At 47.8% G+C, this 22,916-nt stretch overlaps 1 protein-coding gene across 1 annotated transcript; it reads left to right on the forward strand.

The window, feature by feature from the left end:
* Positions 1–25: 25 nt before the first annotated feature.
* Positions 26–14,271, forward strand: aldh16a1 (aldehyde dehydrogenase 16 family, member A1). The gene is made up of 17 exons (XM_020486210.2): positions 26–452; positions 4,490–4,589; positions 4,724–4,850; positions 7,730–7,887; positions 8,029–8,106; positions 8,775–8,962; positions 9,401–9,559; positions 9,854–10,012; positions 10,802–10,958; positions 11,060–11,135; positions 11,333–11,438; positions 11,620–11,750; positions 11,886–12,053; positions 12,424–12,628; positions 12,816–13,001; positions 13,125–13,250; positions 13,385–14,271. The coding sequence occupies exons 1-17, from the start codon at positions 366–368 to the stop codon at positions 13,550–13,552; spliced, it is 2,379 nt and encodes a 792-aa protein (XP_020341799.1). The 5' UTR covers positions 26–365; the 3' UTR covers positions 13,553–14,271.
* The last annotated feature ends 8,645 nt before the right edge of the window (positions 14,272–22,916 follow it).

Genomic DNA, 22,916 nt, shown 5'->3' on the forward strand with positions numbered 1-22,916 from the left:
CATTGTCAACACGGGTCCATACGCTAATGTGTCCGTGTAGAAACTGACTACCGTACACAACATGGTAGCTAGTTGATTTTTGTCCGGTTAGTTAAAGCAAAGATGGCAGCGACGAAGCTAGTAAAGTAGGGGGAGTTAGTGCGACAGAGCAGAACAATCTTTCTTCATTCAACACGTTGCAGTTCGTCGTTGGGAACTTTTATTTTGATATCTAAACTCTCAGACCACAGATTTAGCAAAGCTAGCTAGCATTATTTCTGGTTAACACGCTGACGGACGACAGAGCAAGCAAGCCAGTGTCTGATGTATAGTATTCTAATTGATGATCAATACAAGTTAAAAGTTTCTTCTTGTAACATTGTGTAATGGCTGGCATTACCTCCAAGACAATACACGACATCTTTCAATCTATGGAGTACGGACCGAGTAGTTCCAGCACTGCTACTGCTCAGGTAAAAATAAACAAAAACATTTATTTGCTGCACAAGAGTCGAGATAATGGTTGCATACGTCTAAGTAGTAGTAAGCCACATACCTTCGAGGTCAATTTACTCGAAATAAAAAATATTTTGTTAGAGTTTCACCCATGTAATGACTTAACCTCTCTCTCGTCACGTTTCACATCATGTTTTAGATAATAGGATTTATGTTTGCTGGCTATTACCATGTGAAGTCTATTACGGTAACTAACTCAAAGGCAGTCATGTGAGATGTGGTCTTGGGGATCAAGTTGAATGGAATCTTCTGTAGAAAACAGCAGTCTCCCTGACTCTTTCAACAGCTAACCACCTAACATGTCCAGATTACGTTTCAGAAATGTCTTTTTTGCTAGATTATGTGCAGTATGATGTGCTTGGAACTAGTGACAAGTGTATCCTGACCTCCCTACTCTGTGTTGGAGGTGTCTGTCTCTGCAGCCAATCAAATGTGACCACAGTTCAACTCAGAACTGGTCTCGTTCATGTCTACCTGTCCAGATTTGAATAGGCCTACATTATAAGTAGGGCTGACCCCAATTAGTTGTCTGGTCGATTGTTTGGTGGTTAGGCTGTTAGTCAACCAAGATTGTTTTAGTCGAGCAGTAACAAATATATACAGTACCAGTTAAATGTTTGGACACGCCTACTCATTCCGTTTTTTAATTTTTTATATATCGTCTCTTCACTGTTGACGTTGAGACTGTTTTTTTGCGGGTACTATTTAAAGAAGCTGCCAGTTGAGGACTTGAGGTGTCTTTTTCTCAAACTAGACAATAATGTTCAAGGACTTTCTAGGTGGCCCCAAACCTTTGAACGGTTGTGTGTGTGTGTGTGTGCGCGTGCGCAGTTGAAGTTGGAAGTTTGCATACACCTTAGCCAAATACATTTGAACTCGGTTTTTCACAATTACTAACATTTAATCCCAGTAAAAATACCCAGTCTTAGGTCAGTTAGGATAACCACTTTATTTTAAGAATGTGAAATGTCAGAATTATAGTAGAGAGAGTGATTTATTTCAGCTTTTATTTCTTTCATCACATCCGGGTTAGGCCGGTAGGGATATCCTTGTCTCATCGCGCACTAGCGATTCCTGTGGCGGCCGGGCGCAGTGCGCGCTGACCTGGTCGCTGGGTGTACGGTGTTTCCTCCGACGCATTGGTGCGGCTGGCTTCCGGGTTGAATGCGTGCTGTGAAAAGAAGCAGTGCGGCTTGGTTGGGTTGTGTTTCGGAGGAAGCATGGCTCTCGACCTACATCTCTCCCGAGCCCGTAAGGGAGTTGTAGCAATGAGACAAGACCGTAACTACTAACAATTGGATACTACGAAATTCGGGAGAAAAGGGGGATAATAATAAAAACATTAACAATTAAACTTTCTGACGTTACATTTGTTCCTTTTCTCCCTAATTTGGTTGCATAGGTCTAAGTAGTAGTAAGCCACATATTTCGTTCCAATTTCGTTCTGACCCACCAGAGTCTCTGGTGGCACAGCCTAGCACTGCAGTGCCTTAGATCACTGCGCCACCCGGGAGACCCGTGGGTCAGAAGTTTACATACACTCAGTTGGTAGCATTGCCTTTTAAATTGTTTAACTTAGGTCAAACGCTTCGGGTAGCCTTCAACAAGCTTCCCACAATAAGTTGGGTGAATTTTGGCCCATTCCTCCTAACAGAGCTGGTGTAACTGAGTCAGGTTTGTATAGCTGACCACGACTCCATTTTGTTGATCCCTGCCTACAGACAGAAACTAAAACAAGAAGCTCCCATGCTGAGGTCTGTCCAACGCTGGTCCGACCAATCTGATTCCACACTCCAAGACTGCTTCCATCACGTGGACTGGGATATGTTTCGTATTGCGTCAGACAACAACATTGACGAATACGCTGATTCGGTGTGCGAGTTCATTAGAACGTGCGTTGAAGATGTCGTTCCCATAGCAACGATTAAAACATTCCCAAACCAGAAACCGTGGATTGATGGCAGCATTCGTGTGAAACTGAAAGCACGAACCACTGCTTTTAATCAGGGCAAGGTGACCGGAAACATGACCGAATACAAACAGTGTAGCTACTCCCTCCGCAAGGCAATCAAACAAGCTAAGCGTCAGTATAGAGACAAAGTAGAATCTCAATTCAACGGCTCAGACACAAGAGGTATGTGGCAGGGTCTACAGTCAATCACGGATTTCAAAAAGAAAACCAGCCCTGTCACGGACCAGGATGTCTTGCTCCCAGGCAGACTAAATAACTTTTTTGCCCGCTTTGAGGACAATACAGTGCCACTGTCACGGCCTGCAACCAAAACATGCGGCCTCTCCTTCACTGCAGCCAAGGTGAGTAAAACATTTAAACGTGTTAACCCTCGCAAGGCTGCAGGCCCGGACGGCATCCCCAGCCGCGCCCTCAGAGCATGCGCAGACCAGCTGGCTGGTGTGTTTACGGACATATTCAATCAATCCCTATCCCAGTCTGCTGTTCCCACATGCTTCAAGAGGGCCACCATTGTTCCTGTTCCCAAGAAAGCTAAGGTAACTGAGCTAAACGACTACCGCCCCGTAGCACTCACTTCCGTCATCATGAAGTGCTTTGAGAGACTAGTCAAGGACCATATCATCTCCACCCTACCTGACACCCTAGACCCACTCCAATTTGCTTACCGCCCAAATAGGTCCACAGTCGATGCAATCTCAACCACACTGCACACTGCCCTAACCTATGTGAGAATGCTGTTCATCGACTACAGCTCGGCATTTAACACCATAGTACCCTCCAAGCTCGTCATCAAGACACTACAATATCCTGACTTTGTTGTCCTTAAGCCATTTTGCCACAACTTTGGAAGTATGCTTGGGGTCATTGTCCATTTGGAAACCATTTGTGACTAAGCTTTAACTTCCTGACTGATGTCTTGAGATGTTGCTTCAATATATCCAGATAATTTTCCTTCCTCATGATGCCATCTATTTTGTGAAGTGCACCAGTCCCTCCTGCAGCAAAGCACCCCCACAACATGCTGCCACCCCTGTAGCTTCACGTTGGGATGGTGTTCTTCAGCTTGCAAGCCTACCCTTTTTCCTCCAAACATAATGATGGTCATTATGGCCAGACAGTTCTATTTTTGTTTCATCAGACCAGAGGACATTTCTCCAAAAAAGTACGATCGTTTTCCCCATGTGCAGTTGCAAACTGTAGTCTGGCTTTTTTATGGAGGTTTTGGAGCAATGGCTTCTTCCTTGCTGAGTGGCCTTTCAGGTTATGTCGATATAGGACTCATTTTACTGTGGATATAGATACTTTTGTACCTCCAGCATCTTCACAAGGTCCTTTGCTGTTGTTCTGGGATTGATTTGCACTTTTCGCACCAAAGTACGTTCATCTCTAGGAGACCGAACGCATCTCCTTCCTGAGCGGTATGACTGCTGCGTGGTCCCATGGTGTTTATACTTACGTACTATTGTTTGTACAGATGAACGTGGTACCTTCAGGTGTTTGGAAATGGCTCCCAAGGATGAACCAGACTTGTGGAAGTCTACAATTTTGTTTCTGAGGTCTTGGCTGATTTAATTTTCCCATGATGTCAAGCAAAGAGGCACTGAGTTTGAAGGTAGGCCTTGAAATACATCCACAGGTACACCTCCAGTTGACTCAAATGATGTCAAATGATGATCAGAAGCTTCAAAAGCCATTTCATTTTCTGGAATTTTCCAAGCTGTTAAAGGCACAGTCAACTTGTAAACTTCTGATTGTGATACAGTGAAATAATCTGTCTGTAAACAATTTGTTTGGCGAGTCGGTTAGATGTCCTAACCGACTCGCCAAACTATAGTCTGTTAGCAAGAAATATGTGGAGTGGTTGAAAAACAAGTTTTAATGACTCCAATCTAAGTGTATGTAAACTTCCGACTTCAACTGTGTGTGTGTGTGTGTATATATATACATACATATCATTTCCCTATCCTCCATTGTATAGCCTACTCTCTCATACACACTGATGTAAGCTCTATCTTTCCTCAGGCTTGGCTTGAGTCTCATTCTCGTGCTCTCGGTTTGTTCATCGATGGAAAGTTTGTCCGTTCTGCAGACAGACAGACATGCAATGTGACCGACTCTTCAGGTAAAAAGAGAACCTACAGGGGAGCTATCCCTTTAATTTAACATTGTTGTTCTATCTATATCTCTCGTCCTCCACTGCATAAATGCATCATCAATAAAATACTATTTCGACATTTTCTCCCACTCCCTCCCTAGGTGGTCCTGTGTGTAGTACTGTGTGTGCTGTGGATGAGGATGCATCCCTGTCTGTGTCCTCTGGGGCCAGTGGCTTCAAGGCCTGGAGTGCTCTCCCCTGTCATCTGAGAGCCAAGACTCTACTCCGGTAGCTACACACCACGCCTTTACCTCTGTCTAGGGTCCACTGATACACACTACACCCCTTTACCTCTGTCTAGGGTTCACTGATACACACTACACCCCTTTACCTCTCTCTAGGGTTCACTGATACACACTACACCCCTTTACCTCTGTCTAGGGTTCACTGATACACACTACACCCCTTTACCTCTGTCTAGGGTTCACTGATACACCCCTTTACCTCTGTCTAGGGTTGACTGATTCACCCCTTTACCCCTGTCTAGGGTTGACTGATACACCACTTTACCCCTGTCTAGGGTTGACTGATACACCCCTTTACCCCTGTCTAGGGTTGACTGATACACCCCTTTACCCCTGTCTAGGGTTGACTGATACACACTAATAATACTTAATGTAAAGTGCTTTTCTCACCTAAGACGCTGAAGAAAATAATACAAAATAAAATCATAACAATCAGAAACGCAGAACATTGTAAGCAGACCACAATCAAAGCTATATACAGGTGTCGTCAGGAGAACAGAATTAACATAGGTCTTTGAAAGCTTTTCTGAACAGCTCAGTCTTTAGCATGTGCCTTAAACGAGGCCGGAGACTCTCCAGCCCTGACAGTGACTTGAATGCTGCATTGAGGTCCAGCACTATGAGGGTGCTGGCAGCCCCAGAGTCGTCATTCATGAGTCGTCATTCATGAGTCGTCATTCATGAGTCGTCATTCATGAGTCGTCATTCATGAGTCGGGCATTCATGAGCTGTGTCCAGCTCTGATGCCCAGCTGGAAGGGCTCGAGTAGGTTGTGAGTGGCCAGATGGCGTTGAAGTTGGCTATACACAGCACGTTCGATAAGCTTACTCAGAAATGGCAGGTTGAAGGGTCAGAACCAGGTTTTTTAAGTACTGGTATGACTGCAGCGAGCCTGAGCTGAGGAGGGACACATCCAGTGGTGAGGAACGTGTTGGATGATTTCCGTGAAAGAAAGGCTCCAGGGCAGGTGAGCAAGTGGTGGGCCTCATTTGTTCTAATCAGCTTGGTTACATCAGCTGCAGTGACTGTGGAGAACCTTGACTCGGGGAGCAGAGGACCAGCTCGATCAACTACAGGGGCTGGAGAGGACAGAATGGTGGTGTTGACGTTTTCGCTTTGGAAGCACAGGTGTTGATTGGGGAGGCCGAGGCCGGAGGAGCTTGCTCCCCAGTAGGAGAGCGCATCCAATAGTTTCCACTGCCGTTGCCGATCAGCTGGGAGTAGTAGGATGTCTGAGCTTTAAGGCCTGTTTGTGGTCTTTCTGATGTCTCTCAAACATCTGCACGTGTACAGTTAGCCCACTTTTCTTATACTGCCGCTCTAGACGACGGCCAGTTGCTTTGAGAGAGCGTAAGCGCCTCGGTGTACCAGGGAGAAGATATGGGGGAAGACGTTTTCAAAGGAGCAACTTCATCAAGTTTGGAGGCCAAGGCAGTGTCGTATCGAGCCACAGAGTGAGTAACTGGCAGGTTGGGGATGGATTCAGTAAGCTGGGCTGTGTTTTTATAGCTTTAAGACTCCTAACCCGAAAAGAGTGTTTCTTGGGCTGGGTGGGGCAGAGGAATAGCTAGGGAGAAGGTGATGAGTTTGTGGTCGGACAGGCCTGGCATAATTCCATCCCGTTTGGCCAGATCCACGCCTCTGATAACAGACCAGCTCTAGTGTATTGGCCTTTTGTTGTGGGTGGCAAAGTCCACATGCTGTTCGAGTCCAAAGTTCTCCAGAATATCAGCCAGGTCAGTAGAGAGACTGCAGTCAGGGGAGTCGACATGTATGTTGACATCACCAAGCACCAGCATAGCAGGGCACAATACTTAGGAGTGCTCGTAGCTCGGATAGTTCAGCAAGAAAGTGACAGTTGAGCTTTTGGAGGCCGATTTCTATTTTTTTTATTTTTTTTTTTATTAGAATTATTATTTTTTTTTTTAATCAACACAGCCAGTACTGACGCAGAGCCAGTGATCTTGAAAGCCACGCATTCGAAAGAGGAGACGGCTGTTACTGGAGTAGACTTCACAATAGTCAGTCCTGTAGATTCACGGCCAAAACCTCCACCCCATCCGGACGTGAGAGGGCAGTCCAGGTCGGTGTAGCCAGTTGCGGCGCATTGGTTGAGGGAAGATTTACTCATTGCCCTGACGCCAAGTCTCAATGAGGCAGAAAGTCCAGGCCTCTTATCAGTGACCACGTCATTCAGCAGTAAAATGACAATGACTTTTTGGGGAGTTGCCCAGTGTCCTTCATCATCCAACTCCGATGTGCATGTTCTACTGCACTCATTAGGACTGCACACAGTAGATGTTTGTTAAATAGTCTGGTACCCGGGTCCCATATTGAAGGAGGCTGTTCTCCAGCTTTTCACACAGGGTTGTTTTAATATGTGCAAAACGTCCGTGGAATCATAATAAGGGAAGGCGTGCTGCCGTTTCTGAATCTTTTGGTGCCCGACTTCGGTCCCGTCCGTGGTAGACGAGTTGAGATGACGATCTCGCTAGTCTGGTATTGGCTAGTTGATCGGAGAAGGAGCCAAATGTGTCCGCTAATTTAACAATGATGATAAAACCTTTTTAGAATGAGATTCCTGTCTTCTATACCGGATAAGCTACAACAACAAGTTGATAAACAATGCACATTTTAAAAACGGAATAATTCCGGATCATTTTGCAGGAGTAAACTACCAAGGCTGGCACGAGGCGCCATCGCAACCATAAACACTACACTACAGACCACAATTTAATATCAATTCATTATGCCGGGCAAATTCAAGATGGCATTTTGAGAAATGCTCTGTATTATCTGTATAACGTCTGTCTCTTCACGTGTGCTTGCGTGTGTATGTGTGTGTGTGTGTGTGTGTGTCAGGTTGGTGAGTAGCCTCCAGAGACACGGTCAGTGTCTGTCAGAGCTGTGTGACCTGGCCCAGTCTCCCAGTTCCCCTTCAGCACTGGTCAGACTGCTGCAGTACTACTCCGGCTGGGCTCAGCTCAGAGACTCACTCATTCCCGACTGGACACCACGTGGTAAGGCCATGCGTAGCGTGTGTTTGTAAGTGGATCTTTATCCACGCGTGCATGGACGTAGTGGAGATCTTTCCTTGAGTGTTGTACAACTGTGATTGTGAAGTGTGTGTGTGTTGAATTGACTCTGTTTGTGTATTTCAGGTGTGGTGGTAGTGGTTGTCTCTGACGACTGTTCTCTCTACTCTCTCATGCTGAAAGTCTTACCTGCACTGGCCATGGGTATGACACACACACACACACACACACACACACACACACAGGGAGAGAGTTACAGAGGGAGAGAGAGAGTTACACAGGGAGAGAGTTACACAGGGAGAGAGTTACAGAGGGAGAGAGAGAGTTACACAGGGAGAGAGTTACACAGGGAGAGAGTTACAGAGGGAGAGAGAGAGTTACACAGGGAGAGAGTTACACAGGGAGAGAGAGAGTTACACAGGGAGAGAGAGAGAGTTACACAGGGAGAGAGAGAGAGTTACACAGGGAGAGAGAGAGAGTTACACAGGGAGAGAGAGAGAGTTACACAGGGAGAGAGAGAGAGTTACACAGGGAGAGAGAGAGAGTTACACAGGGAGAGAGAGAGAGTTACACAGGGAGAGAGAGAGAGTTACACAGGGAGAGAGAGAGAGTTACACAGGGAGAGAGAGAGAGTTACACAGGGAGAGAGAGAGAGTTACACAGGGAGAGAGAGAGAGTTACACAGGGAGAGAGAGAGAGTTACAGATCCAGGCTATCTAATCAAAATGACCAAAGGTCAATTTCCTAGAAAGTCATGGGGGGGGAAAAAAGTTTCAAAACGGACCCTGTCACCTTCTACCCTGACAAAGATTCCCTTCGGGAAGGTAAAGCTTTACTCTACCATTTGTGACCTTAACGTTTCTGTTTCCCAGGCAACGCAGTGGTGGCGATCCCTGGCATGGGGACAGCGCCTCCTGTTCTGTTATTGGCTCAGCTGTTTGTGGAGGCGGGACTTCCTGCGGGGGTGCTGAATGTGGTGACGGGCAGCGTTTTGTCGCTGGGTTCTAAAGTGGCTCAAAACCCGCACGTCAGCTATGTCACTTACAGTGGCAACAAAAAGGTGGACACACAAAATAACACACACACACACACTCGAACCAATGTGTTAGTCAGTAGTGCTTATGCATCCCTTTTGATGTCTGTCTCCTGTATGCATCTGCTCCTGCATCTTCTTACTAGCTCTCTGATCGCTTCTTTATCGAGGAATGTTTTCACTTGCTATGACTGTGATAGGCGGTTGTTTTATCTACCCTAGTTGAAACCACTTGACTGTAAGTCGCTCCGATAAGAGGGTCTGCCAAATGACCAGAATTCTACGTAAATGTAATGGGACTGCAATTAGCTGTGTGGCGTGAACGTTTTCCATTTGCTTACGGCAGTGAATTTGACAGTTGTCCCGTGACAGTCGTGTGCGTGTGCTTTTGATTGAACTTCCTCTTTTCTCTCGCTCACACTAACTAGTAACTTCCCTCCAATCTCTTCTTTCCTTCTTCTTCAGGATGGAGAGATTTTGTGCAGGGCCACAGCAGGCATGGGTGTTCCCGTCTCTCTCTCCCTCTCCCTCGGAGCCACCTGTCCCTTCATCATCTTTGAGTCTGCCGATATCGACAGTGCCGTGGATGGAGTGATAGAGACTGCCTTTAAGAAGAACAGAGAGGTGGAACAGATGGCTTTCTTTTCTCACTCGTTTTTTTTTTTTTAAAGCCAAATCATTGAATGAATTGAGAGATTCCGGTGAAAGAACAAGATGCAATCCGATCCATGGCCACAGGTGGTCAGTGTTGTACAGTATGACTGATCTGTACCTCTCCCTCGCTCAATTTAAAAAAATATATATTTAAAGCCCCCATTTAAAGCAACCTCTCGCTGACTCAGTAGGCCTATATGACTTATCTGAACAATAGACCAATAAAATAACCTGCCCCCCCCTCTCTTTCTCACCCTTTCTCAGTGCCAGTGGATGCTGTGTGTCCAGGAGTCAGTGTGGGACAGTGTTGTAGCCCGTCTGAAGGTTCGGATGGCAGGGATGAAGAGTGTTCCTCTCCTGGCCGAGGGGGACCGAAAGCTGGTGGACGCTGCAGTACAGGAGGCCCAACAGCAGGGGGCCACGGTCAGTCAAGATATTTCCATTTAACATTTTAGTCATTTAGGAGACGCTCTTATCCAGAGTGTCTTACATGAGCAATTAGGGTTAAGTGCCTTGCTCAAGGGGACATCGACAGATTTTTCACTTTGTCGGCTTCGGGATTCAAACCAGCGCTCTTTTGTTTACTGGCCCAACACTCTTAACCACTAGGCTACCACGTACACCGAGTGTACAAAACATTAGTAACACCTTCCTAATATTGAGTTGGACCCCCTTTTGCCCTCAGAACAGCCCCAATTTGTCGGGGCATGGACTCTACAAGGGGTCAAGCGTTCCATGACGATTCTGGCCCATGTTGACTCCAATGCTTCCCACAGTTGTCAAGTTGGCTGGATGTCCTTTGGGTGCTGGACCATTATTGGTAACACACGGGACACTGTTGAGCGTGAAAAACCCAGCAGCATTGCAGTCCTTGACACACTCAACCCGGGTTCGCCTGGCACCTACTAACATACCTCGTTTTTAAAGGCACTTCAATAGTTCATCGCACCTGTTCACTCTCTGAATGGCACACATACACAATCCATGTCTGAAAGCTGAAAAATCCTTCTTTAACCTGTCTTTTCCCCTTCATCTACTCTGATTTTGAAGTGGATTTAAGAAGTGACATCAATAAGGGATCATCGCTTTCAGCTGGACTCACCTGGTCAATCTATGTCATGGAAAGCGGAAGTGTTCCTAATGTTTTGTACACTCGGTGTACAAACTAAATTGTAAATAAATGGTAACCTAATTGTGTTTTGCTTGTATCAGCTGATCCAGCCGTGTCCCCCGTCCTCCTCCGGTGCTGCCTATCCCCCCACGGTGTTGTGTGGAGTAGCCCCCTCCTGCACCTGTGTGGTGACCCCATCCCCCGGCCCTCTGTTGCCCCTCCTCTCCTTCAGGAGCCACGGGGAGGGTGTCACTCTGGGTAAGGAGGACCACACCATACTGTTTCTATGACCACACCACACTCAAACACCAACCACTAATGAAACACTCATCTATCCATCTGTTTATCTGTCTTGACAGGGAACCACAGCCCTCACGGCCAGGCTGCCTCTCTCTGGACTGAAGACCTAACTCTGGCTCTGGAGGCTGCCAAGAGGTACAGGACACACACACGCACCCACTATCTTGGTCTCCCAATATTCATCTCAAGTCACCATGGCTGAAAACATTTAGTGTGGTGTGTTCTTACTGCGTTAGATGTATAATTCCTATCACCCAGAAGCCACCTGACAAAATAATGGACTATGAGATATAACACACCTTATTAACCCTTCCTCGAACCTCTCTCCCCAGCCTGTCTGTGGGTGCAGTGTGGGTAAACTCCCACTCTGTGATGGACCCTTCCCTGCCTATCTCTGGCCACAAGGAGAGTGGCAACTGCATCGATGGAGGGAAGGAGGTATGGACAATAGCCATGTTCTGTCCCTGTCCAGAGGGAATTTAGTTGATAATGCGTGTAATTATCCAACCTTTTCTGATATTCACACATGCCTTCTAGAGTGTCGGGCTATAGGTTGTTCGTAGACAGTGTGCCTTATGTCGGAGTGTCTCCTAAATGACTCTTTCCTTCTCTCTTCCAGGGTCTGTTCCAATTCCTCCGCCCTTCCTCCTCGCCTCCTCTACCCCGCTCCTCTCCAGCCTCTGTTGATTACTCCAAGTTTGGAACGGCGGCATCAGCAGCCATCATTCCAGAGGGATCTAATTCATCCAGGTGTGTGTGTGTGTGTGTGTGTGTGTGTGTGTGTGTGTGTGTGTCTTCATTACCTCTTTTAAATTTGCCTTTGTACTTATTCAGTGACTTGTAATGTTCTTAATTCCCTCTTTTCCTCCCTCCTGTTTCTATCAGTACCCCTCGTTCCTATCTGCAGTATGTGGGGGGGAAGCAGTGTAAGTCTGAGTCTGGCAGCAGTGTGTGTGTCCTGGCTCCAGGGGGAACTGTTCTCGCCTACTGTCCCGACGGGGGAAGGAAAGACGTTCGCAACGCCGTGGAGGCGGCCATTAAGGTCCAACCTGGGTAAGCTCTGCTCTAAGCTGGATGTCAACCGACCAAACGTCACCGACAGTGTCGTCAGGGCGTTGCCGTTCTTGACACAAACCGGTGCGCCTGGCACCTACTACCATACCCCGTTCAAAGGCACTTACATGTCTTGCCCATTCACCCTCTGAATGGCACACATACACAATCCTTGTCTTAAGACTTAAACATCCTTCTTTAACCTGTCCCCTCCCCTTCATCTACACTGTTTTTTTAAGTGGATTTAACAAGTGACATCAATAAGGGATCAAAGCTTTCAGCTGGACTCACCTGGTCAGTCTGTCATGTAAAGAGCAGGTGTTAATAATGTTTTGTGTACTGTGTATATTTTCTCTCGCTCTCCTGACAGTTGGATGAAGAAAAGCCCTGTGGCCCGAGCTCAAAGCCTCTTCTCTCTGGCTGAGACCTTGGAGCTGAAGAGGCGGGACATGGCCGTGTCACTCCACTCCCAGACAGGCCTCTCATTGGAGAAGGCGGACATGGAGGTAGAGCTGAGCATCGCTCAGCTCTGTGATTGGGCCGCTCGCTGTGATAAGGAAAGGGGCGGAGTTCCGGTGAGAATTTATGTATTCTGTCCTAATAGTAGTAACGTCTGTATAATACTAGTGGCTGTTTGTGTTCAACACTTACTCACGCACCCCCAATGCTCTGGCTGGCACACAGGCCACCACCAACAGCCTCTCCACTTCAGGAGGTCATACTGTATTTAAAGTGTCTCTTCTCTAACCTCCTTTTCTCTAGTCCGTCCCACAGTCCGGTTCGGCTCTGTCCATCCCCGAGGCTCTAGGAGTGGTGGGTGTGGTTCTCCCTGACTCCTCCCCCCTCCTCTCTATGGTCTCCCTGCTGGCAGCTGCTGTTGCCATGGGAAATGCTGTTATCATGATGCCCAGTCCAAAGTACCCCCTGCCTGCTCTAGAGTTCATCCAGGTGAGTTCTGTCCTGCCCCCTGACATTTTGATTCAACTGTGTACTTGTGTGCACACGCTTGCTTGTTTATGCTGTTGCGTGTATGTATTTTTGCCCAAACACATCTGTTCCCTGTCTCTCTAGGTTCTCCAGTCCTCAGATCTTCCAGGAGGCGTGGTCAGCATTATAACTGGTGGCAGAGATCAGCTGACCCAGGCTCTAGCCAATCACAGTGTCATCAAGGCCATATGGTACTGGGGGAGTATGGAGGTGTGTATGACCCCTGTATACTCACACAACAACAAATAGCACTTAATTGCATTCCAGTAGAGTATATAAATGAGCTGTGTTATATCTCTCTCTCACACACACACACACACACACACACACACACACACACACAGGGTTGCCAGTTCCTACAGCACACGTGTGCCAGCCCTCTGAAGAGCCTGTGGCTTCACTGCCAGGAGAAGGATGGAGGGAGAGACTGGGCCCAGCCTCATGCCTCACTCCAGGAAGAGATGTGGAGACAGGCCGTCCAGTGGAAGAGTGTCTGGATCCCCACTGCTTAGAGAGGGGGGGAGGAAGAGGGAGGGAAAGAGACAGATGGGAGACAGTAGAGTGAGAGATTAAGTATATTAAAACAATAACATTTATTTGAATTGAAGGGGGCGGGGGGTTGTAAGGGTCATTCTTAGTCGCGTTCTGGGAATGATTTTATGTAACGCACTTGACTATGAAACCTTCTAGGCTGTTCCAGTGGTTTCCTCCCATCAGAGGACTGTATACTGATGACTCGGTGGTAAATAACACCAGATACATAGAGAGATGTTATAACCTGTATGGATCACTGACTTCTACCTCCAGTGCTCCTATGCCTGGTCTGATGCTTTAATAGCACTGGCGGTGATGCATTCTCTACAGGAAGCCAGCTTTAGTCAGCCAACAATGCCTTCATAATTTTGCCTTACTGTATGTTATCAATAAGGGATTGAGGAAGAAAGAAAAAAAAGTAGATTTCTGCCCCCCATGAGAAGTTAATACAGCTGTACCGATTATTAGTACCGTATTATGTTAAACTGTAGTAGTGTTCATAATCACAAAAGTAGACATTCCTTTTGTGGGGATCTTCAATCGTGCCGGGCCTACTGTGTCAGAACGAGTAGTCTTCACGTTTTAGTCTTATTTTTTTTATGTCCAATTAGACATTTTGAAATATATATGATTTAAAAAGATTCTAAATAATGTACCTCTGATGTTCAAAAGCCCTAATAAAAAGATAATAACCTCATATCTTGTGCTCTCTTTTTAAGGAGTAGGCCATCATGAGATTGCTTTTTCTGGAAGTGATTGTATGACTGGCATGTGTGTAACTTGCAGGAGGTCATGAATATATATTTTTTTACCTCAATTGTATACCGTGATGAATTTAAACTGTTTGTCGCTAAATCCGGCACGACCTGGGACCATGTAAAAACAGCCAGCTGGAGTTTGTCTGAGCCCTCAGCTGCTATGAATTTAATGCTGAGGCTACATGCAGGCACCCTAGTCTGATGGCATTGTCTCACATTTCATTATTGTGTTGATAGTGCATCCTTTACGGTTATAATTGTGTAATACAAGGACAGTGCCTTTCCCACAAAGTGGTCATTTCCAGGCCTAGTGCTTTATCATAGCCTTATAGCATACCTGCCATGGCTAAGGCTAGCTTCAGGCTCTACCTGAGCCTGCTTATTATACTTAACAAAAATATAAACGCAGCATGCAACAATTTAAAATATTTTACTGAGTTGGTTTGTATAAGGAAATCAGTCAATCTGTAACGGCTTTTCTCTTCCTCTTCTGAGGAGGAGTAGTAGTAGGAAGGATCAGAGGACCAAAATGCAGCGTGGTATGTATCCATAATGTAATTTAATGAGAATGAATACAAAAGAACAAGCGAATCAAAATGAAAACTGAAACAGTCCCGAATGGTGCAAACACTGAAACGGAAAAATAATCACCCACAACTCAAGGGTGAAAACAGGCTGCCTAAGTATGGTCCTCAATCAGGGGCAACGATTGACAGCTGCCTCTGATTGAGAACCATACCAGGCCAAACACAGAAATCCCAAATCATAGAAAAAAGATCATAGACTGCCCACCCCAACTCACGCCCTGACCATACTAAAACAAAGGAACTAAGGTCAGAACGTGACACAATCGAAATAAATTAAGGCCTAATCTATGGATTTCACATGACTTGGCAGGGGTGCAGCCATGGGTGGGCCTTATTACATACACAAATACTCAGCATAACCCTCTATAGTTGCCTTGTATACTTAGTATACCAAACATTAGGAACACCTTCCTACTATTGAGTTGCATCCCCTATTGCGCTCAGATCAGCCTCAATTCGTTGAGGCATGGACTCTAAAAGGTGTCGAAAGCATTCCATAGGGGTGCTGGCCCATGTTTACTCCAATGCTTCCCACGGTTGTCTCCAGTTGGCTGGGGTGCTGGACCATTCTTAATGCACACGGGAAGCTGTTGAGTGTGAAAAACCCTGCAGTGTTGCAGTTCTTGACACACTCAAAACGGTGCACCTGGCACCTACCCTGTTCAAAGGCACTTAAATCTGTCTTGCCCATGGCACACATACACAACCCATGTCTCAAATGTGTCGAGGCTTAAAAATATTTATTTAACCTGTCACCTCCCCTTCATCTACACTGATTGAAGTGGCTCTAACAAGTGACATCAATAAGGGATCATAGCATTCACCTGGTCAGTCTGTCATGGAAAGAGCAGGTGTTCCTGATGTTTTGTACACTGTGTATAGTCTTGTTTGTGTACGATTTGCATGCATCTCTTTCCTCCTAGAAACCGCACACCTATCTGAATATGTACCAAGTAAACTGGGGTGCATTAAGACCCACACAGTATACAAAACAATAACACCTGCTCTTTCCATGACAGACTGACCAGGCGAAAGCTATGATCCCTTATTGATGTCACTCGTTAAATCCACTTCAAATCAGTGTAGCTCAGGCCTCTCCATCCCTGTTCCTGGAGAGCTAATCTCCTGTAGGTTTTCACTCCAGGAACAGGGATGGAGACCCCTGGTGTAGATGAAGGGGATGAGACCACTCAGAGGGTGAATGGGCAAAGGGTATGGTAGAAGGTGCCAGGTGCACCTGTTTGTGTCAAGAACTGCAACTCTGAGTTTCACGCTCATCAGTTTCCCATGTGTTTTAAGAATGGTCCACCACCAAAAGGACAACAGCGGGAGGCATTGAAGTCAACATGGGCCAGCATCCCTGTGGAACACATTGTGGAGTCCATGCCCCGATGAATTGAGGCTGTTCTGAGAGCAAGGCGGTTGCAACTCAGTATTAGGAAGGTGTTCCTAATATTTGGTACACTCTGTGTATGTGTGTATTTGATTAGAAATGACTTCCCTACTGTAAAGTGCCACACAGCTACTGGCCTTCTGTGGCTTACACCACGCAATGCTACTCAATTCCTCATTTGAATGTGGGCTCAATTCCTCATTTTGTGCTTGAAACCCCCTGCTGCCAATTACACTTTTGGTTGGTCCTGAGACAGAAGTTTGTGAAGGGGAAAAAGGCTTATAAAGAAGAACAGAGGCGCAATACGTCATCACTCTTTTTCTATCTTTTGTGTCGGTAATGAGGAAATATAGAAATATGGCCAACAATGTCCTCCACCTAATTTTTACAAAGTAATCTGTAACAAATATAATAATATTGTATAGTGGCCTATTCCTCTCGAGGCATGTAAAAACTGTTTGCCGCTAAATCTGGTAAGACCACGTAAAAACTTCTTGCTGGAGCTCATCTGAACCGTTGGTTTCTGAGCCCTCATCCTCTATGTAGTTAATGCTGAGGCTACATGCAGACACCCTAGTCTGATGGCCGTCTCTCATTTCATTTTTGTGCTGATAGTGCATCATTTACTGTTAGAATTGCTACAAGGGCAGTGCCTTTCCCACATTCTGGTCATTGCCAGGCCTAATGTTTTATTATAGCATTAGCCTTATAGCATAACTGACATGGCTGTCTTCAGCCTCTATCTGGACCTGCTTACTTTTCAGCCATCCGTGTTCATTGACATGTGATTCAGGCACTGCAATCATGCGTGTTTAGCTTTTGGGCCCTTCAATCAGATTAGCTTTAGCTGACATTCGTATAGCGGTTGTTTTGGCAGCGTGAGAGGTGGAATTGTGCGTTGGTAGAACTGGCATTATAACTAAACTATAACTATAACTGAACTGGCATTAACAGAAATCCCATGCAGCCTTGTTCTCCACAATGAAACCGGGGAGGAGACTGTGGATTCGTTTTCGTCTGTTAGTATGTTAGGTCACGCGATATCAGACAGCACTTGCCAATTTTGATGAAACTTGTATGAATGATGTGTCTTGCAATAGTGGTTTGACATTTACAAAATTACACAGATTGGTCACATGGTGGCGCTATAACAAGAGATTGAAAATGCAAATGCAAAAAAATCAAAGGTCACGCCCTTCACCCCATTTGACCTAAACTCATGAAATTTGGTAATCAATCTCCTCACAAGGAACAAATTTGACTCCGTGACCCATAAGGTCCACCCTGATGGATTGTCTGCCATTTTGAATTTGATAAACACTTAAACGCTACTCTTCTGGCACCGAATGACCGATCTGCACAAAACTTGGACAAAGGTCTCTTAATGCAATATTTCCTAGACTAGTACCTAAAACAACATGGATGCTACTGGCCAATAAACATTCACATGGGTGTGGTCTGGTACATCAATCAGTCAAGAATATTTCTATTATAACAACAATTGGTATACGTTGTCATGACTGGCCTGTGAGGATCAGCTCTACAGAGATATCTCTACCTCCCGCAGAGGAGGAAAGGTATGGAGGTGGGGGGGTTTTATGACCTCACGCCCGTCGTAAACTAAGGCGGCAGACCAACTCCTTTCTGTCCTCTAATGCGAGAGATCGGAATGTCCTTGTGCATTAGGGAGAATCTACTGCCCAAAAATACAGAACATCAAACAAATGGGACAATCTATTTAATCATCCGAATAGATGGGAATTATGATGGGTGGCATATGAAAATTAATGTCTATTTTATGGTGCTAATAAAAGTTAAGAGGATGTTATAATGAAAACATAATGAAAACCCCGTTCCGGTGCGGGGCGAAGTACCCACTCCGGTCGTGAATCCGCCAGCATCGGTGGCGGCTCTGGTGTGGGACTTTGCCCCCGCCCAGACCATGGGTCCGGCCATGGAGCCGGGTAGAACGCCGTGCCCGGACTGGACCTCGGCACAGAGGAGGGCCCTGGCCATGGAGCTGGGTTGAATGCCGCACCCGGACTGGGCACCGGCGCAGACGAAGGCTGCGGCCATGGAGCGGGACCGGACGCCATGCCTGGACTGGGCACCAGCGCAGAGGAAGGCTCCTGCCATGGAGCTGGACCGGATGCCGTGCCCGGACTGGACATCGGCGCAGAAGAAGGCTCCGGCCATGGAGCTGGACTGGAGAGGAACACTGGAGGCCTGGTGCACAGGTGCCACCGGACTGGTGGCACACTTCAGGGAAAGTGCGAGGAGGAGACACAGGACGTACCGGACTGGGAAGGCGCACTGGAGGCCTAGTGCGTGGAGCCGGCACAGGTGGTACCGGACTGGTGACACACACTTCAGGGCAAGTGCGAGGAGTTGGCACAGGACTTCCTGGGTTGTGGAGGCATACTGGAGACCTGGTGCGTGGAGCCGGCACAACTAGTACCGAACAGATGACAACCTTTGCACGGTGAGTGCGGGGAGCTAGGACAGAACGTACTGGGCTGTGGAGGCGCACTGGAGACCAGGTGTCGGGGGGCAGGCACACATGGTACCGGACATATGACACGCTCCTCAAGGCAAGTGCGGAGAGCTGGCACAGGACGTACTGGGCTGTGGAGGCGTACTGGAGACCTGGTGCATGGAGCAGGCACAGTTTTTACCAGATTGCTAGCACTCTCCTCAGGACGAGTACAGAGAGCTGACTCGGCTGGCATCAAACAGATAACACGCTCCTTAGGGTGAATGTTGTGCATTATACACCAACACAACAACTCTCTCATTTTCTCTCCTCCAATTTCTCCATCAGCTCCCTGACGGTCTCTGACTCTCTCCGTTCACTCTCCTCCAATTTCTCCATCCTCTCCCAGACTGGCTCTGGTTCACTCCTCTGCTCCGCCGACCACCCCGTGTGGCCCCCCCCCCCAAAATGTGGTCTGTCTTTTGGGCTTTCTATGTGGCCGCGAACCCCAGCGTCGTCGATGTCCTCCCTTCTCTCCTTGCGTCTGCCGCCAAGGAAGGCGATCTTGTCCTGCCAGGATTTCCTCCCAAATCCAAGATCCCTTCCCATCCAAGATCTCCTCCCAAGTCCAGGATACCTTCTCCTCCTGGGAACGCTGCTTGGTCCTGGTGTGGTGGGATCTTCTGTCACGATCGTCGTAACAACATTCGGACCAAAGCGCAGCGTGATATGGGTTCCACATGTTAAATGAATGAAACGCACAAAAACAATAAAGAAAGAACGAAACGTGAAGAACATGAAGTGCTCACAGGCAACTACACATAAACAAGATCCCACAAAACACAGTAGGTAAATGGCTGCCTAAATATGATCCCCAATCAGAGACAACGATAAACAGCTGCCTCTGATTGGGAACCATACCAGGCCAACATAGAAATACACACACTAGATCACCCACCCCAGTCACACCCCGACCTAACCAAAATAAAGAATAAAAAGGCTCTCTATGGTCAGGGCGTGACAGTAGTTGACAAACAATCTATCAAAGTTGATCACATTAGCCTCCAAATAACTACACCAAAATCAGTAGCTACATACAGTGAGGGGAAAGAAGTATTTGATCCCCTGCTAATTTTGTACGTTTGCCCACTGACACAGAAATGATCAGTCTATAATTTTAATGGTAGGTTTATTTGAACAGTGAGACAGAATAACAACAACAAAAAATCCAGAAAAACGCATGTCAAAAATGTTATAAATTGATTTGCATTTTAATGAGGGAAATAAGTATTTGACCCCTCTGCAAAACATGACTTAGTACTTGGTGGCAAAACCCTTGTTGGCAATCAGAGGTCAGACGTTTCTTGTAGTTGGCCACCAGGTTTGCACACTTCTCAGGAGGGATTTTGTCCCACTCCTCTTTGCAGATCTTCTCCAAGTCATTAAGGTTTCGAGGCTGACGTTTGGCAACTCGAACCTTCAGCTCCCTCCACAGATTTTCTATGGGATTAAGGTCTGGAGACTGGCTAGGCCACTCCAGGACCTTAATGTGCTTCTTCTTGAGCCACTCCTTTGTTGCCTTGGCCCTGTGTTTTGGGTCATTGTCATGCTGGAATACCCATCCACGACCCATTTTCAATGCCCTGGCTGAGGGAAGGAGGTTCTCACCCAAGATTTGATGGTACATGGCCCCGTCCATCGTCCCTTTGATGCGGTGAAGTTGTCCTGTCCCCTTAGCAGAAAAACACCCCCAAAGCATAATGTTTCCACCTCCATGTTTGACGGTGGGGATGGTGTTCTTGGGGCCTCCTCCAAACACGGCGAGTTGAGTTGATGCCAAAGAGCTCATCTGAACACAACACGTTCACCCAGTTGTCCTCTGAATCATTCAGATGTTCATTGGCAAACTTCAGACGAGCATGTATATGTGCTTTCTTGAGCAGGGGGACCTTGCGGGCGCTGTAGGATTTCAGTCCTTCACGGCGTAGTGTGTTACCAATTGTTTTCTTGGTGACTATGGTCCCAGCTGCCTTGAGATCAAGGCAGCATGGCTCCAGCAGCATGTCGGCACCGACCTCGGGGATGACCCAGAGGGCGAGGTGCAGGGCGATCCGGATGGAGACGGTGGAAATCTCGTAGCATGGAAGGATCCAACACGTACTCCACCGGAACCCAGCATCTCTCCTACGGACCATACCCCTCCCAGTCCACGAGGTACTGAAGGCCCCTCACCCGACGTCTCGAATCCAGTATGGAACGAATGGAGTACGCCGGGGCCCCCTCGATGTCCAGAAGGGGTGGAGGAACCTCCCGCACCTCACTCCTGGAGTGGGCCAGCCACAACCGGCCTGAGGAGAGACACATGGAACGAGGGGTTAATGCAGTAATCGGGGGGAAGCTGTAACCTGTAACATACCTCGTTCACTCTCCTCTGGACTTTAAATGGCCCCACAAACTGCGGACCCAGCTTCTGGCAGGACAGGCGGAGGGGCAGGTTTTAGGTCGAGAGCCAGAGCCGGTCCCCCGGTGCGAACACCGGGGCCTCACTGCGGCGACGGTCTGCACCAACTTTCTGGCGCAGCACGGCAGGCTGAAGGTGGACATGGGCGACGTCCCATGTTTCCTCCGCACGCCTGAACCAGTTGTCCACCGCAGGAGCCTCGGTCTGACTCTGATGCCAAGGAGCCAGAACCAGCTGATACCCCAATACACACTGGAAAGGACATAGGTTAGTGGAGGAGTGCCATCTCTGCCCAGGGCACAAACGCTGCCCACTCCCCAGACCTCAAAAACCTACCCACATCCTGATTAAGTCTCTTCACCTGCATATTACTCTCGGGTGAAAACCTGAGGTAAGGCTGACCGAGACCCCCAGACGTTCCATGAACGCCCTCCAGACCCTCGACATGAACTGGGGACCCAGATCAGACACTATATCCTCAGGCACCCCATAGTGCTGGAAGACGTGAGTAAACATGGCCTCCGCAGTCTGTAGGGCTGTAGGGAGACCGGCAAAGGGAGGAGACGACAGGACTTAGAAAAACGATCCACAACGACCAGGATCATGGTGTTACCCTGTGAAGGTGGAAGATCGGTTATGAAATCCAGCGACAGGTGTGACCACGGCCGTTGTGGAACGGGTAAGGGTTGTAAATGACCTCTGGGCAGGTGCCTAGGAGCCTTACACTGGGCGCACACCGAGCAGGAGGAAACATAAACCCTCACATCCTTAGCCAAAGTGGGCCACCAGTACTTCCCACTAAGACAGCGCACCGTCCGACCGAACCCAGGATGACCAGAGGAGGGTGATGTGTGGGCCCAATAGATCAGCCGGTCGAGGAGCGCAAACGGAACGTACAGAGGCCCGGCTGGACGCTGAGGGGGAGCGAGCTCTGCACGTGACGTCCGCTCAATGTCCCCGTCTAGCTCCCACACTACCGGCACCAACAAGCAAGAGGCGGGGAGTATGGGAGTGGGATCCATAGGCCACTCCTCTGTCTCATACTGCGGGGACTGTGCGTCTCTACCTGGTCTGTACGAAAGGGTGAAAACAAAAGGGGTGAAAATCATGGCCCACCTTGCCTGGCGAGGGTTCAGTCTCAGGATTCCCGAATGTACTCCAGATTGCGGTGGTCAGTCCAGATGGGAAAAGGGTGTTTAGCCCCCTCAAGCCAATGTCTCCATGCCTTCTATGCCTTGACAACAGCCAACAGCTCCCGGTCCCCCACGTCATAGTTTTGCTCCTCCGGGCTGAGCTTCTTCAAGAAGAAGACACAGGGGCAGAGCTTTGGTGGCGTACTGGAGCGCTGAGAGAGCACCGCTCCTATCCCAGTCTCGGATGCGTCCACCTCCACTATGAACGCCAAAGAGGGATCTGGATGGGCCAGCACGGGCGCCGAGATAAACAGAGCCCTTAGTTGCCCAAAAGAACTGACCACTGCAGACATACAGGACCCCCCTTCAGCAGTGAGGTAATGGGAGCAGCCACCTGACCAAAACCCTGGATAAAGGTCCGGTAGTAATTGGCAAACCCTAAAAATTGCTGCACCTCCTTTACCGTGGTGGGAGTCGGCCAATTACGCACGGCTGAAATGCGGTCACTTCCCATCTCCACCCCTGATGTGGAAATGC

The sequence above is a fragment of the Oncorhynchus kisutch genome, linkage group LG6 (genome assembly GCF_002021735.2).
Source record: "Oncorhynchus kisutch isolate 150728-3 linkage group LG6, Okis_V2, whole genome shotgun sequence".
In the NCBI taxonomy this organism is placed as follows: Eukaryota; Metazoa; Chordata; class Actinopteri; order Salmoniformes; family Salmonidae; genus Oncorhynchus; species Oncorhynchus kisutch.

Coding starts and splice junctions, on each gene's coding strand:
- aldh16a1 (XM_020486210.2), top strand. CDS start 366: ATGGCTGGCATTACCTCCAAGACAATACACGACATCTTTCAATCTATG. Junction 453..4,489: donor CCAGCACTGCTACTGCTCAG/GTAAAAATAAAC, acceptor ATCTTTCCTCAG/GCTTGGCTTGAGTCTCATTC. Junction 12,054..12,423: donor GCCATTAAGGTCCAACCTGG/GTAAGCTCTGCT, acceptor CTCTCCTGACAG/TTGGATGAAGAAAAGCCCTG.